General features: G+C 41.7%; 1 protein-coding gene across 1 annotated transcript; it reads left to right on the top strand.

Moving 5' to 3' along the window:
- The first annotated feature begins 5,529 nt into the window (after positions 1-5,529).
- LOC137346026 (probable G-protein coupled receptor 139) lies at positions 5,530-15,404 on the top strand. Its single transcript, XM_068009324.1, has 2 exons — positions 5,530-5,599; positions 14,500-15,404. The coding sequence occupies exons 1-2, from the start codon at positions 5,530-5,532 to the stop codon at positions 15,402-15,404; spliced, it is 975 nt and encodes a 324-aa protein (XP_067865425.1).
- The last annotated feature ends 1,000 nt before the right edge of the window (positions 15,405-16,404 follow it).

Below are 16,404 nucleotides of genomic sequence, written 5' to 3'. Positions count from 1 at the left end.
GGCTGTTCATCTCAACAATTATTTTTTATTCATTCATGGGATGTGGGAGTCGCTGGCTAGGCCAGCATTTACTGCCCATCCTCATTGCCCTTGAGAAGGTGGTGCTGAGCTGCCTTCTTGAACCGCTGCAGTCCATGTGGGGTAGGTACACCCACAGTGTTGCTAAGAAGGGAGTTTTCCATTCCTTTTTACTGTCTTCGTAGCGGTTAGATACAACTGAGTGGTTTGCTATGCCATTTCAGAGGGCATGAAAGAGTCAATTATATTTCTGTGGGTCACATGTAGTCCAGACCAGGTAAGGACAGCAGATTTCCTCCCCTAAAGGATATTAGTGAACCAGATGTGTTTTTACAACAATCGACAATAGTTTCATGGCCATCATTAGACGAGCTTTTTAATTACAGATTTATTAATTGAATTCAAATTTCACCTTCTGCTGTGGTGGGATTTAAACGCATGTCTCTGGGTTACTAGGCCAATGACAATACCACTACGCCACCGTCTCCCCTAGCGTCAGAGATATTCTAAAAGAAATTTGGATAAACAAACGTCTCCTGAATTCTCCATTAGTTTGATTCGCCATCAACTCATGTTTATAAACCTTAATTAGGGACACAACCACCAGCGGAAACACCTTGGCTACACCAAACTCTAACATATCTTAAAGGCCTCTTTATTATCAGGGAAAGACCACTACTTCCTAACAGATATAAACTTTTACCTCTGGCATCATTGTGGCACATTTTTGTTGTACCTTTTCCTGTGCCTCCATATCTTCTTCATAATATGGAGACCGGAACTGTTCACAGCACTCTAGGTGTGGCCGCACAAAGGATCTATACAAGTTCATCATAATCGCTATGTTATTCAGTTATATCCCTCATGAAATGAGCGCCAGTGTTTGTTTGTTTTTTATGCCATATAAAAAAAATGCCACTATCTTTAATGATTTGCATGTCTGTATACGAGATCCCTCTGTTCCATTAAACCAATATAGGCACTTATTTTCCAAGGATTACGTGTATTTTCTTTCTGCAAAAACCGTATGACCTCACATTTGTCTGCAGTTAATTTTCCAGTTTTAACTCCATTCTCAACGTTTATTACTGTCTACCTGTATGTTGTTTCAGTCCTTCTCTTTGCAAACTATACTCCAAATCTGTTGTCACCCGCAAATTCTGAAATTATTCTTCGTATTCCCAAGGGCAATAAGCTTATGTAAATGGTAAATCTAGTGGTCCCAGCACCATTCCATGTGGAACGTTGCTCCCCATCATTTACAATCTGTGCAACTACCTTTAACTCATACTTTGGCTATACGTTTTTGTTCTCAGCTTGCTAATTATTCTGCTGCTTTTTTCCTGAATCACATGTTCTGGTCTTGGCCATGAGCCGACTATGTGGTACTTTATCAAAGGTCTATTGGAAATGCAAATGTCACAGCTGCTGCATTACCCATGTCTATCTTTCTGTTGCATATTCAAATAATTTAATAAGATTGATCAGGCCTTTCCTTTTGATATACGTTGCATACTGCTCTTTATTATAGTTCGATTTCCTAGATTTTTCATTACATCTTTGAGTAAGGATTCCATTACCATTCATAACACCACCGATATTAAGTACATTTGTCTCTGGTTCCTTTCACTTTTTCCAAAACATGGTATATACATTTACAGTTAAAACTGTGCGTTATTTCTATGATAAAAAACAAAATACTTCAAATGCTGGAAATCTGAACTAAAAGCAGAAAGTGCTGGAAATACTCAGCAGATCAGGAAGCATCTGTGGAGAGAGAAGCAGAGTTAGCGTTTCTGGTTTTTGACCTTTCATTACGTGAGTTACTTCTATCCTGTTTGTTTTAAATTAAGTTTTTCTATGGAGTCTGTGTCAATGCCTTGGTGATTTAAGATGTTGTGTCATTATGCTGGCCATGATAACTATTTCATGTTATGTTGTTGCCAGTTACCTCAGTATGCCTGAGCCGAATTCTTCAGTGCAAGTTCCCTGTGCATTTCCGCATGTTAGTTTCTTCACTTGCAACAATTGACATCTGAACTCTCTCACTGGTATCCAAATATTATGTCACCAGTGTTCCAACAGATGAAAACCATACTTGGAGTTTCAGATAAACTTACCAAAAGATCAAGTGGTGTGTCGGTCTGAAGATCTTTGCTTACCTCTTCCTGTATAGTCATGATGCCTCGGGTAGTGGTCGGGCTATCAAATGTAGCTTTATTAAAAATGCATAGGCATATAGATAAACAACCCCAAGAGAAACCTATCATTTTCAACTTTTTAACTGTGCTCTCCTGACTTGGACTAAAGTGCACATTTATGTCATATTGATACCATTTTTTGGATCGGACCACGTGGTTTTCCCATTCCCATCTGGTGATATAATTTCTGGGTTTCTATCTCCTATCCTCAATCACTTCCTCTTATTCAATTTTACACATCCCATTAATTAAAATTCTATCTCATGCCTGTTCTATGTTTTATGAGACCTAGAGGAACTTTACTATCCAATAAAATATTGTTATTATATTTTAAAACAAAAATCAAACATTTCCACTTGATCTAATTCATTTACAAATGTTGTTAATGTGAGGTCTGATACATAATCCTTTCTTGTAAAGGACACTGCGTGGTACTTCATCAAAGGTCTGTTGGAAATGCAAATGTCACCGCTTACTGTATTACTGCAAACACAACACCTTCATATAATTTTGTACCGTTGCTTGGCTCCCCACTTTCCATACCTGCTGCTTGTTTGGCTCCAAGGGCAGCCGATTGAGTTGGAGCTCTCGGCTGACGTCGTGTGTTCCTGAAGGTCAGCCATAACTTAAGCATATTTTGTTTGTCTGTTCTTTATTTTAGACAATACTATTTCTGAGGGATGACCCGTTATATTAGGCCTGACATGTTATAATTTCGAAATCACCCCAATGTTCAAACAGTATTGCTGAACTGACAGCTTTTGTCAATATTCAGTTTCATTGCCCCTGACGTTTACTTCCTTGATACTTAAGAACTGCTGAGACTGCGTTACATCCGTATCTTCAAATAAAAACAGCATTATCCATGAAACTTACCGTAAATGTTCCCTTTGAGTCCTTGAAATAGCAACTTATTAATTTATCTTATCAATTGCAATAACAGGAAAATGTGGCTCAAGTTTGGTGATTTTACATGGTGTTTTGCATCGGAAACATAAGTTCTTGCATTTAATTTGGAAATAACATCCACATCACCCCTTATCAAGCACTTGGTCTGAGAAGATAACACATGACCTTAAATAAGTTAAGGACAAGTCTTTGCAAGGAAAATAATTAATTCAAAGCATAGCCATCGTAAGTTCTTACCTTCCGAATGTTATGAGATCTCCTGTTGCGGTATGAGTACTCATGTGGACCTGCAAACCATCGGCACCTGGTCAAAACAAAACAACAAAGATGAAAAATCCATTGCGGCTCTGCCCAAGAGCATAATGGATAAATCTGTCTAATCTGAATCTTCCTCTGTCTATTTACAACTTTTACATTTAATAATGCCATATCAATAATAGCGATGTTAAAGTGTGGTGAATTAATTTAAACGTAAAACTGTCAACAGAAAGGGTTAACGTCTCTACTCGTCTGCAAGGGTTTGGAACACAACATTCCCAGGCAGACCAATTTTGTTATCGAGCATCATGATTCACGTGAGGTGCCTACTAGATTTAGCTTGTTGCATCTGGTTTCATTAAAATAAAAGCTATCATGTTGTCAGTTGAATTCTATTACTTACTCCAATGTTCAGAATTTATTTGCAGTGTAACTGCTACATCGTGGCAGGAAAACACAAGAAGGTGCTATCCAAGGCATTGGAACAAAGTCAGTTCCTTCCCATGTAGGGGTAATCTACCCCACGAGTGAGAATTGATAAGGGAGTTTTATAAAGCACTTTGATATTGGATGAATAAAAAAAAACTTTCCACAATCTTGAGAACTAACAAAATACATTCATGTATATTTTCCTTCCACTCAAGATTGCCTTAAAGTCCACAATCAAAGAGAATTCATCCAACTCCGTTGATTTTCAGTCTATACGCATTCACTTGAGAACTAAAAGCAAAATACTGCGGATGCTGGAAATCTGAAATAAAAACAAGAAATGCTGGAACCACTCAGCAGGTCTGGCAGCATCTGTGGAAAGAGAAGCACTTTAGAACTGATGTGTCTTTCACTAAATATAGTTTTCCCCATTCATTGATTTCCAACCAAAGGCAGAAAAAAAGCAAATAAACCATGTACAGATTTGATGTTTCTTCTTGAATAGAATGACAGGTCTACACAGTTAACATCATCACTAGCATGCCAACAGTGGAATTCTCGTAATTATACAGTACGGTAAATCTAATTCAAAGCATTTTTTTTCTTCCTATTTGAATTCATGCAATATAAAACCCAAAACAATATTCTTTTATTCCAGAGTTACGGCAAACAAATCCAATCAAGCATCTCCAACATGCACTCTCGAAGAGGGGCCAATAGTAACAATTCTGAGAGGGAGGTGGAGAGCATTTCTCCCAACATCAGCCATGGGATATGTCACAAGTTGCAATGCTTGCTTCGATGTTCTGTTTGGGATTCTTCCAATTGTGAATGTAACTTTCGGGATCAAGTATAAAATGAACTTTTGAAAGATAATGGAAATAGCATTAACGCAGTGCAAAATACCCAATCTTTCTTTGTTCCACGAAATGGGTACGTTCCGACCTCAGTACTCGGAGTCATATTTCCAAAATAACTCAGCTTCAAGCGGAACTCCTTGTTCTTAGTGCAATGGGTGGATGAGGGTCCTGTTCCCATTTCCTGCTTTACACCGGCATGAAATCTTCTTGGCCCCCTCCAATTCCTTAGTAATTTGCGTCCATGAACTTCCATGAACCTGACAAATGGCTGTAGAGTTCCTTATCCACATCATTGTTTTTTTTTCTCATACACATCAGAACAATCCCTATGGTTATCACCTATGAATACCAGATGCAAACATTTCAGACTATCCATATTGCAGTATTCCACTAAGAATATCACTTTCTGTGTATATATGTCGGTATTACGGGCCTCAAGAACATCAAAAAACACAACAATGAACGAATACATTGTAGATAGAGTTACTCCACCACAAATGAGCACGTTTACTTCATTAGTTGCCTTCCACTAAACTGCAATGTTATGTCTTCTGATTAAAGAATAAGTAGCATTTTTTTTTTAACTGCAGAGATCAACATGTTTTATTTCTAAAATGTGATCGACTGAATTCTCCAGACTTTTCTAATGTCAATATGGGTATGTCTGCAGGTGATCAATAGGAGTGAATACTGATCAGGTAAACCTGTTTGTTCAAAAGACTGTGAATAATGCAAATTATTGCGTAATGTTCTTTTTGTCACTTGAGGTTTCTCTCGGGTATAAATGAGACCTTATTTTGAAAGCAGATCTACATGCCCACAATGCGAACAGACGAAACCACTTCTCTCCAAACATGGGACAGCCGGAAATCATACAGATAGAAAATATTTACTACCCTATTCTTGCGATAGTTGGAATTCCAGGTAAGCTGCTAATCAATGGTTAATATTCATCATTAATTGTCTTTAACAGTGTCACTGCTACTGCTTTCTGGTGAATAATAAATCCTCTTTGTTTTGTTATTGTTGATATACAGGCAATAATTAACAGCATCAATCAAATAATAGAAAGAATACATCAGGATTTTAAGGGAATAATTTAACTGGCAACATAGTTCTGAAGCTTTAAATTAAATAACTTAATTCGCTTTCCTTTGTACAGAGTCCTATCATTTTAAGAAGAAAAATGGAGGGAATACCGAAAATCTGAACAAATATAACAAATACTGTAATCACTTAGTAGTTCGGAAAGCAGGGAGAAGCATTTAACCTTTCATCTTACTTATCAGTTCTGATACAAGATCAGGGATGGGAAACGATAATTATGCTTCTGCACAGACGCTGCCTGACCTGTTGAGTGATACCAGTGGTTTACAAATTAGGACAAAGTACTTGCAGCATAGATGTAGATCATTTCACATTCGAACAATATTCTGGTGAACAACGTTTGCCCTGAATTCCCTTTGAGATTCATCAGAGATCGCGTGACAGTTATGGAACGTAGATCTGCTCTCACCTACACCTTTTTATAGATTTACTAAACCAAAATACTGCAGCTGTCAGAAATATGGAATATGGAATAAAAACAGAAAATTCTGCAAATACTCAACAGATCTGGCAGCCCCTCTGGCGAGAAAGCAAGTTATGGTTTCAGTTTGAAAACCTCTTTCATCAGAACTCGGAAATGTCATAGCTTTTTTTTAGGAAGATCACATGGAGAGGGTGGAGCAAGAAGAAAAAGTAAGGTCTCTGTCAGGACAAAGGATGGGAGACATTAACTGACAAAACGAGTTGGTGATGCAGAGGCAAAGGGAGGAGTAATGGAAGAAATAAATAAATGAATAAATGATATGGCTCTGTCAATTGCAAATCAATGAACAACAAAAACAAGAGCAAAACCAGATTAAGGCAAAAACATGCAGATAAAAGTAATAAAAATTGGGGCAGAGATTACGGTCTGAACTTGTTGAACTCAGTGTTGCATCCACAGAAGCTGTAAAGTGCCTAATGGAAAGATGAAGTGTTGTTCCTCCAGCTTGCATTGAGCTTCCTTGGAACACTGCAGAAAGACGAGGACAGAGATGTCAGCGTGATAACAAGATGCAGAAGTAAAATGGCAGGCAACCAGGACCTCAGGATCATGCTTGCAGGTGGAGCAGCGGTATCAGCAAAGCGATCAGCCAATCCTCGTTTGGTCTCCCTAATATCGATCAGACCCCATTGCGAGCAGTGAATAGAGTATACTAAACAGAAAGAAGTCCACATAACCCGCTCTTCCACCTGGAAGGAGTGTTTGGGGCCTTGGCGATTGAGGAGAGAGGAGGTTAAGAAACAGGTGTTGCATCTCCTTGGTTTGCAGGAAAAGGTGCTGTTGGAAGGGGATGTGTGTTGACGTGATAAAGGAGTCTACAAGGGTTTCGCTGAGAGAATGGTTCCTTTGCAATGCTGAAAAGGAAAGGAGCGGAAGCTTCGTTTGATGGGAGCATCAGACCTTAGGTGGCTAAAATGGAGGAGGATGATCCATTGAATACGTATATTGATGGGAGGAACGTGAGACAAGGGGCACCCTATCATGATTCTGGGAGGGAGGGGAAGGGGTGAGAACAGAAGTATGAGAAACTGGTCGGAAACGGTCCAGGGCCCTTTCAACCAAGGGTGGGGTGGGGAGAAAACCTCTGTTTGGGAAGAAGGAGGACACTTTAAATGCGCTGGTTTGGAATATGGCATCTTCAAAACAAATGGGACTGAGACAGAGAAATTGGGAGAATTGAATGAAGTTGTTACAGAAAGCAGACATTGAGGAACTATAGTCGAGATATCTGTGGAAGCAGTGGGCTTCTAATGGGTACCTACTGGTAGCCTACCCCAGAAATTGAGACAGGGGAGTTCAGGAAATGAAGGGAAGAGTCGAAGATGGACAATTTGAATGTGAGAGTCGGGTGGAAATTGGAGCTATAGTTAATGACGTTTTCCATTTCAGGGGAACAGCTGGAAAAGACACTGATTCAGTCAATAGTATACTTGAAAAAGAGTTAAGGGAGGGAGACCGAGTAAAACTGGAACAAGGAATATTCCACATATTGCACAACTTTGCAGGTATAGCCAGAACCCATGCTGGTACACATAGCCAAACCTTTAATTTGGAGTAAGTGAGATAATTTAAAGGTGCAGCTGCTCAATTTGAGAACCGATTCAGTCAGGTGGAGGAATATGGTGGTTGTTGGAAACTAGTTGAGCATCAATTCAAGAAAGAATTGAATAACCCTCAGATACTCCTGGTGGGGAATGTAGGTGCAGAGAGAATGGACGGTCATGCAGAAAAGTCGGTAAGGGCCAGGAAAGTGGAAACCGTGGAAGTAACGGAAAGCATCAGAAGAGTCACGCATCTGGGTGTCAAGAGACTGGATAAGGTGAGAAAAATAGATTCAATATAGAAAGAAATCTGTTCAGTGGGGTGGGAACAGGCTGAAACAAAAGGTTTCTTGGGCTGTCCAGTATGTGGATCTTGGGAAGAAAGTTAAAGACGGCTGTTTTGGATTGGAGAACTATGAGGTCAGAAGCTGTGGAGGGAAGATCGCAAGAGTATTTGAGGTCAGTGACAGTCCTCAAAACAATGGCTTGAATTTCGGTGCTGGGATCATGACCCAGGGGAATGTGGGAGGAAGTGTCGGCTAGTTGTTATTCAGCTCTCCTCGATAGAGGTCAGTTTGCCAGACAACAATAGCACCATCCTTTCAGCAGGTTTGATAATGATATTAGGGTTGTGCCTGAGGGAATAGAGTATAACAAGTAAAGAGGGACTGTGGAGTTTGCAAGTTCTCCCTGTGTCTGCGTGGGTTTCCTCCGGGTGCTCTGGTTTCCTCCCACAGCCAAAAGACTTGCAGGTTGATAGATAAATTGGCCATTATAAATTGCCCCTAGTATAGGAAGGTGTTAGGGAAATGTAGGGACAGCTGAGGATGTGGTAGGAATATGGGATTAGTGTAGGATTAGTATAAATGGGTGGTTAATGGTCGGCACAGACTCGGTGGGCACAAGAGCCTGTTTCAGTGCTGTATCTCTAAATCTAAATCTAAATAAACAGGTTAGAATGATAGTACAGAGAGTAATGAAATTGACATGGCAGATTTCACGCTTGCAATTCTCAATAAAAAAAGATCAAGTCAGGGTAAGAGGCCAGATGCAGGTGTCCGGTTGGAGGGAGAAGATTGCAGATGGGAAAAATTGCTTGCTGTGCAGAGGGATGACTCTTGGCCAAAGGAGTGAGCGAAGAGATGAAGGCAATGGAAGACGAGCTCAACGTTGTGCTAAGTTCAAAATTAATTGAGGTGTGTGTGTGGGGGCGGGGGTTGCTAAGGATAAAAAGCTGTGTCATTCCCTAAGGACAGACCGTGCAAGGTCAGAGAGGGGAAGGTCCGCACATATTGTGAATACACAGCAAGCAGTGATATTAGAAGAACGGATGGGGTCAGAAGGTACTGAAGGGAAAGACAGATCTGAAGGGAACTTGGTACCCATGGTATGATGGAAATTGCGATCTTCAACATCTGAAATGAAGATAAAAAGTATGTGTTAAGGCATTGGATGAGACAAAGGATGAAATGAAACTGTGGACCACAACATCTTTGAGATAGCGGTTTACCCTACCAAAACCTTGCATAATCTTTATGACCTCTATCAGATCGTAGATCAGACTAGTTTTTTTTCTCCAGAAAGGAAAGCAGCCTGTGATGTGGTTTCTGATTGTTATAACTTCTCAGTTCTGATATCATTTGAATAAGACATGGTTGCTCCTTCTCCAGTGCATTTGTATCATTTGTATATTAAAAACAGAAAGGTACACTGTGCTCCAAATGGGACCTAACCAACTTTCCATATAATTTAACATAACGTCTCATATTTTCTAATCCTTCCCCGCAGAAATGTAACTCAGTGCTTTGTTTATTTTTATGGCCTGATCACCTTGTTGAGCTATGTATCTGTATGCCCACTGTACTATTCAGATAATGTTTAGAAACTGAAAACCCAACTTTGTGTCATTCGCACATTTTGAAATTATATGTCTGGTTTCAGGGCACATGTTGTGTATATAAATGTGAACAGCAGTGGTCTCTGGATTGATCCTTGTGCAATAACTACTTTGTTTCCATTCCAATTAATGTGAATAGAAGCAAAAGTTGGAATGTTGTGAATTTCCTTTCTCTGCACCAGCCAAACAATCTACCTGGTTGGAGCAAATTTGACCTCATGCTGCCTTTGGGAAACTGAAACGATCGGGTGAATCTCTGGTTTTACACCTTGCCAATTTTTCTGACGAGAAGACAAAGGACTGTAATATGGGGCGACGAGTGAAACCAGCGTTTCACCCAATTCCAATGGTTTCTCATCCGTATGAAGCACTTAGAGTCATAGAGTCATAGAGTCGTACAGCTTAGAAACAGGCCCTTCGGCCCACCACATCCATGCCGACCATAATGCCTATCTGTACTAATCCCACCTGCCTGCATTAATTCCATATCCCTCTATGCCTTGCTCATTCAAGTACTTGTCCAGATGCCTCTTAAATGTCGCTACTGTCCCTGCCTCCACCACCTCCTCTGGCAGCTCATTCCAGACACCCACTATTCTATTTGTGAAAAAGGTACCCATTTGATCCTCTTTGAACGTCTTCCCTCTCACCTTGAATCTATGCCCTCTAGTTTTAGTCACCCCTACCATGGGAAAGAGAGTCTGGTTATCTACCCTATCTATGCCTCTCAAAATTTTATATACCTCTATCATGTCCAATCCCTGCCTCCGTCTCTCCAGGGAAAACAGATCCAGCCTTTCTAATCTCTCTTTATAACTCAAGCCCTCCAAACCAGACAATATCCTTGTGAATCTTTTCTGCACCCTCTCTAGCTTAACCACATCTTTCCTATTGTGCGGCGACCAGAACTGCACACAGTACTCCAAATGTGGCCTAACCAATGTTTTGTACTACTGTAACATGACGTCCCAATTCTTGTACTCAGTGCCTCGGCCGATGAAGGCAAGCATGCCATATGCCTTCTTCACCACTCTTTGAACTTGTGTTGCGACTTTCAGGGAACTATGTACTTGCACCCCAAGGCCTCTCTGATCATAAACACTCCCAGGGCCCTGCCATTCACTGTAGTAGTCCTGCCCTGGTTTAACTTCCCAAAATGCATCACTTCACACTTGTCTACGTTAAATTCCATTTGCCACTCCCTTGTCCACTTTTCCGCTTGATCTATATCCTGTTGTAACATTAGACAACCTTCTTCACTGTCCAATATACCACCAATTTTGTTGTCATCTGCAAAAAAAATCATGCCCCTTACATTCACATCCAAGTCATTAATATATATGACAAACAACAGAGGGCCCAGCACCAATCCCTGCGGCACACCACTGGTCACCGGCCTCCAATCTGAAAAACTACCCCCCACTACCACCCTCTGCCTCCTGTCACCAAGCCAATTTTGTATCCAATTTGCTAGCTCACCCTAGATCCCATTTGTTCGAACCTTCTGGACCAGCCTACCATGCGGGACCTTGTCAAAGGCCTTGCTAAAGTCCATGTAGACAACGTCCATCGCCCTGTCCTCGTCAATCCTCTTGGCCATCTCCTCAAAAAACTCAGTCAAATTTGTGAGACATGATTTCCCACGCACAAAGCCATGCTGACTATCCCTAATCAGACCATGCCTTTCCAGATGCATATAAATCCTTCCAATAACTTTCTCACCACTGATGTAAGGCTCACCGGCCTGTAGTTCCATGGCTTATCCCTGCTGGCCTTCTTAAATAAAGGCATAACATTAGCTATCCTCCAGTCTTCCGGACCTCACTCATGACTAATGATGATACAAAATTCTCTGCCAGGGCCCCAGCAATCTCTCTTGCTTCCCATAGCTTCCTAGGATACACCTGCTCGGGCCCTGGGGATTTATCCACCTTAATACCCTTCAAAATCTCCAACTTCTCCTCCTTCATAATGCTGATATGCTCCAGGATATCGGCGTTCCGTCCCTTGAACTCATTAGTTTCCATGACCTTCTCCACGGTAAATACGGGCTAGAAATATTCATTTAAGACCTCGTCCCATTTCCTGTGGCTCCACACATAGATTGCCACATTGATCATTCAGGGGACATACTCTCTCCCTAGCTACCCTTTTACTCTTAATATACTAATAGAATCTCTTAGGATTCTCCTTTATCTTATCTACCAGGTAAATCTCATGGCCCCTTTTCGCCCTCCTAATTTCCTTTTTAAGTGCATTCCTACATCCCTTATACTCCTCGAGGGCCTCGCTCGATCCCGGCTGCCTATACCTGACATATGCCTCCTTCTTTGTCCTGACCAGACCCTCAATATTCCTCGTCAACCAAGGTTCCCAAAACTTGCCAGCCTTGCCCTTCCATCTAACAGGAACATGCCGGCCCTGAACACTTCCTATCTCACTTTTAAAACATCCCACTTGCCAGACGTCCCTTAACCTGTAAACAGCCTCTCCCATTCAACTTTTGAGACTTCCTGTCTGATACCATCGAAATTAGCCTTCCCCCAATTTAGGACTTCAACCTGAGACCAGTCCTATCCTTTTTCATAACTATCTTGAAGCTAATAGAGTTATGGTCACTGGTCACATAGAGCTCCCCCATTGACACATCAGCCACCTGCCCATCCTCATTTCCAAAGAGGAGTTCGAGTGTAGCCCCTTCTCTAGTAGGGCCATCCACATACTGCTTCAGAAAACCATCCTGGACACACTTAACAAATTCTTCCCCATCTGATCCCTTAGCACTAAGACAGTCCCAGTCAATATTAGAGAAGTTAAAATCACCTACTATTACAACCCTATAATTTCTGCATCTATTTGTGATTTCCCTACATATATGCTCCTCCACTTCCCTCTGACTACTGCGGGGCCTATAGTATAATCCCATCAAAGAGATCACCCCTTTCCTATTTCTAAGTTCTTTCTTTAAAGCCTCGCTGGACATTACCCCAGGGATATCCTCTCCAAGTTCTGCTGTGATGTCCTTCCAAATCAATAGTGCAACTCCCCCTCCTCTCTTAGCTCCTGCTCTGTCAGGCCGGAAGCATCGGTACCCCAGAACATTGAGCTGCCAGTCCTGCACATCCTTAAACCACGTTTCCGTAACAGCTATAATATCAAAATCCCAAGTACTGATCCGTGCTCTGAGTTCATCTGCCTTACCTGTAAGTCTTCCTGCATTAAAGTAAATGCAGTTTAGCCTACCAGACTTCCACGCTCCCAGTCCTGCCCCTGCCCGGCCTGCCTATTGGACTTGCTTGCTTTAACCTCTACATTTGCCTCATCTATATCATCTGAGAGACTTCTACTTTCGGTCCCACCCCACCTGCAAGACTAGTTTAAACACTTCCATGTGGTACTAGCCAACTTCCTGCAACGATATTGGTCCCCCTCCAGTTCAGATGCAACCCGTCCTTATTGTACAGGTCACGTCTGCACCAGAAGAAATCCCAATGATCCAAGTAGCTGACGCCCTCCTGCCTACACCAGATTTTCAGCCACGTATCCATTTGCCTTATCCTACTATTCCTACCGTCACTAGCACGTGGCACAGGGAGTAATCCTGAGATTACAACCCTTGAGGTCCTGTTTTTTAACCTTCTGCCGAACTCCCTATATTCACTTTGCGGGACCTCATCTCTCTTCCTGCCTATGTCGTTAGTACCAATATGGACCACGACCTCTGGATGCTCACCCTCCTCTTTCAGAATGTCTTGCAGCCACTTCGAGACATCCTTGACCCTAGCACCAGGGAGGCAACATACCATCCTGGAGTCTCGTTTGCGGCCACAGAAAGGCCTACCAGCACCCCTTATGTTAGAATCCCCTATCACTATAGCTCTTCCACCCCTTTTCCTCACCTGCTGTGCAGCAGAGCCCTCCGTGGTGCCATGAACTTGGCTCCTGCTGCTTTCTCCTGGGAGGTCATCCCCCCAACAGTATCCGATGTCGTATATCTGCTTGAGAGGGGGTGGCCACAGGGGACTTCTACACTATCTGCCTGTGCCTACTACTCCATCTGGTGGTCACCCATCTCTTTTCTGCCTGTGCAGCCATTACCTGCAGTGTGACCACCTCGCTAAACGCGGATGCTCCACAGTGAATCCACCCGCAGCTCCACCTCCATAATGCGGGTACCCAGTAGCTGCAGATGGATACACTTTCTGCAGACATGGTCACCAGGGACACTGGAAGCTTCCCCGATTTCCCACATAGCACAGGAGGAGCAGATCTCAGGGCTGTGCTCTCCTGCCATGACTTACCCTCAGGTTAATTATTTACTCCCTTAATTAAAAAATACTAATTATACTAGGGGCCTTGGTCTACCCACTTCAAGCCAACGTCCTTAAAAAAGAAAAACACTTTAGTAGTACTCACTTTATCACCAGATATTTTTTTTCCCAAAACAAACAACTTTCCTCTTATTTTCTAAGGTATTCTAACAGCTGCAACTCACCAACCAATCACCTTGCAGCTCTCATCTGACGTCACTGTTTGCATTTTTAAAGAACTCTTTTTAAACACCTGGTCTCACTCATTCTCCTTCCTTCCCGCTGCTGCTGCTCTTTTTAAACACCGCGGGTCTCACTCATTCTCCTTTCCCGCTATTGTGGCTCTCTTTAAACACCGCTGGTCTCAGTCAGTCTCACTTGAGCTCAAATATAATGAGTGCACTAATGTTCACAAGAAAGTATTGCCGACTGTTCAGTCTTTTCATATAAGGAGAGTGATTAATTTGATTTTTCCCTTTTTGCAGCTAATCTAATGACAATTGTGATTCTCGCCCACGGACGTTGCGAGCTCTCCAAATGCATCAGCCGATACCTGTTAGCCATGGCAGTGGCAGATCTAATGATTCTGATATTTGATGTAGTACTCTATCAGATTAAAGATGCTTATTTTCCATACTCATTCCTAAACTACACTCCCATTTGCTGTCTTAACCTTGCTCTGCTTTTTGCGTCCACTGATTGTTCTGTCTGGCTAACTGTCGCATTCACCTATGATCGATTTGTGGCCATTTGTTGTCAGAAGCTACGAAGAAACTACTGCACTGCGAAAACCGCAACTGTGGCGATAGTCGTGGTGTGTACTTTGAGCGTTTTAGAAAGTGTTCCAATCTACTTTGTATATGAACCTAGGGAAATAATTGACAGTATACCATGGTCCTGCTATGTGAAATCAAGCTTCTATATGTTACCCACATGGGTAGCATTTTTGTGGTTGGAAACTATTATAACCCCATTTGTTCCATTTCTTCTGATTTTACTGTTCAATGTGCTGACGATCAGGTACATTTTACTGGCCAACAGAGTGAGGAAGAAACTCCGAGGACACAAAACTGGTGAGAATCACAATGATCCAGAGATGGAGAACCGAAGAAAATCAGTTATTTTATTACTCACCATATCGGGTAGTTTTATACTTTTATGGATGTTAGCACTCATATGTAATGTATATGTACAATTTACAGATGTTCAATTTTTAGAAGCAAATTATAACGCTCCATTTGCCATTGCTGAACAATCTGGATATATCCTTCAGACTTTGAGTTGCTGCACAAACACGTTTATTTATGCAGTTTCCCAGAGTAAATTCAGAAATGAATTGAAGAATATGATTAAACATCCCCTGACTGTAATAACATGCTCATCGAAATAAGTTAAAAGGCTTCGGAAAATTAAACAAAAATGAGAATTTAGTTGTTGGGAATTAGTGTAAAGGAGCCAGTGTCGCATTAAAATTCATTTCGTTCCCAACCAAATTTTACATTCCAGTGACTTAAATGGAGTAGAACATCACACGATGCGCATGTCGTGTGGCTCTTTCAAAATCATCTATTGCACACTACAGACAGAATTAAAATAAACGCAACTTACTAACCTCCATCTCTCACAGAAGGGCAATTACAGTCACATGTACACACATAAATCTCTTGTCGAATTACTCGACCTCGGAACAATTTGGTACATAGATTCCTATTTCTTGCCACCCTGTTTTTGTTTTCGCTTGTCTATTCGAATGAATAGATGGGGAAGGGAAGTCGGGAGCACTCAAAGTGAAAAAAAATGACCGTCCTTCTTGGAGTCCAAGATGGAATATTTTTAGCAAATCGTAAGCCAATAATGCCTGGACTACTGATTTAAGTTGACGGTAAAATATTTTTAATTACATTTAATTTGGCCTTCGAACATAGAACATAGAACACAGAACAGTGCAGCACAGTACAGGCCCTTCAGCCCACGATGTTATGCCGAAACTTTAACCTACTCTAAGATCAAACTAACTACCTACCCTTCATTCTACTATCATCCATGTACCTATCCAAGAGTCGCTTAATGCCCCTAATGTATCTGCTTCTACTACCACCGCTGGCAGCGCATTCCACGCACCCACCACTCTCTGTGTAAAGAACCTACCTCTGACATCTCCCCGAAACCTTCCTCCAATCACCTTCAAATTATGCCCCTTGGTGATAGCCCTTTCCACCCTGGGAAAAAGTCTCTGGCTATCAACTCTATCTATGCCTCTCATCATCTTGTACCCCTCTATCAAGTCACCTCTCATCCTTCTTCACTCCAATGAAAAAAGCCCTAGCTCCCTCAATCTTTCTTCTACGGTTATTTATTGGAATATAGCAACGGAAGAAGCATGGAAAAAG

The sequence above is a fragment of the Heterodontus francisci genome, chromosome 29 (assembly GCF_036365525.1).
Source record: "Heterodontus francisci isolate sHetFra1 chromosome 29, sHetFra1.hap1, whole genome shotgun sequence".
Classification (NCBI taxonomy): domain Eukaryota; kingdom Metazoa; phylum Chordata; class Chondrichthyes; order Heterodontiformes; family Heterodontidae; genus Heterodontus; species Heterodontus francisci.
Note: the sequence above shows the minus strand (reverse complement) of the source record. Positions and strands in the feature narration are given on the sequence as shown.

Excerpts from the sequence above, each read along its gene's own strand:
- LOC137346026 (XM_068009324.1), top strand. The coding sequence starts at position 5,530 with ATGGGACAGCCGGAAATCATACAGATAGAAAATATTTACTACCCTATT. Across the intron at positions 5,600-14,499 it reads TGCGATAGTTGGAATTCCAG|CTAATCTAATGACAATTGTG; the intron begins GTAAGCTGCTAA and ends CCCTTTTTGCAG.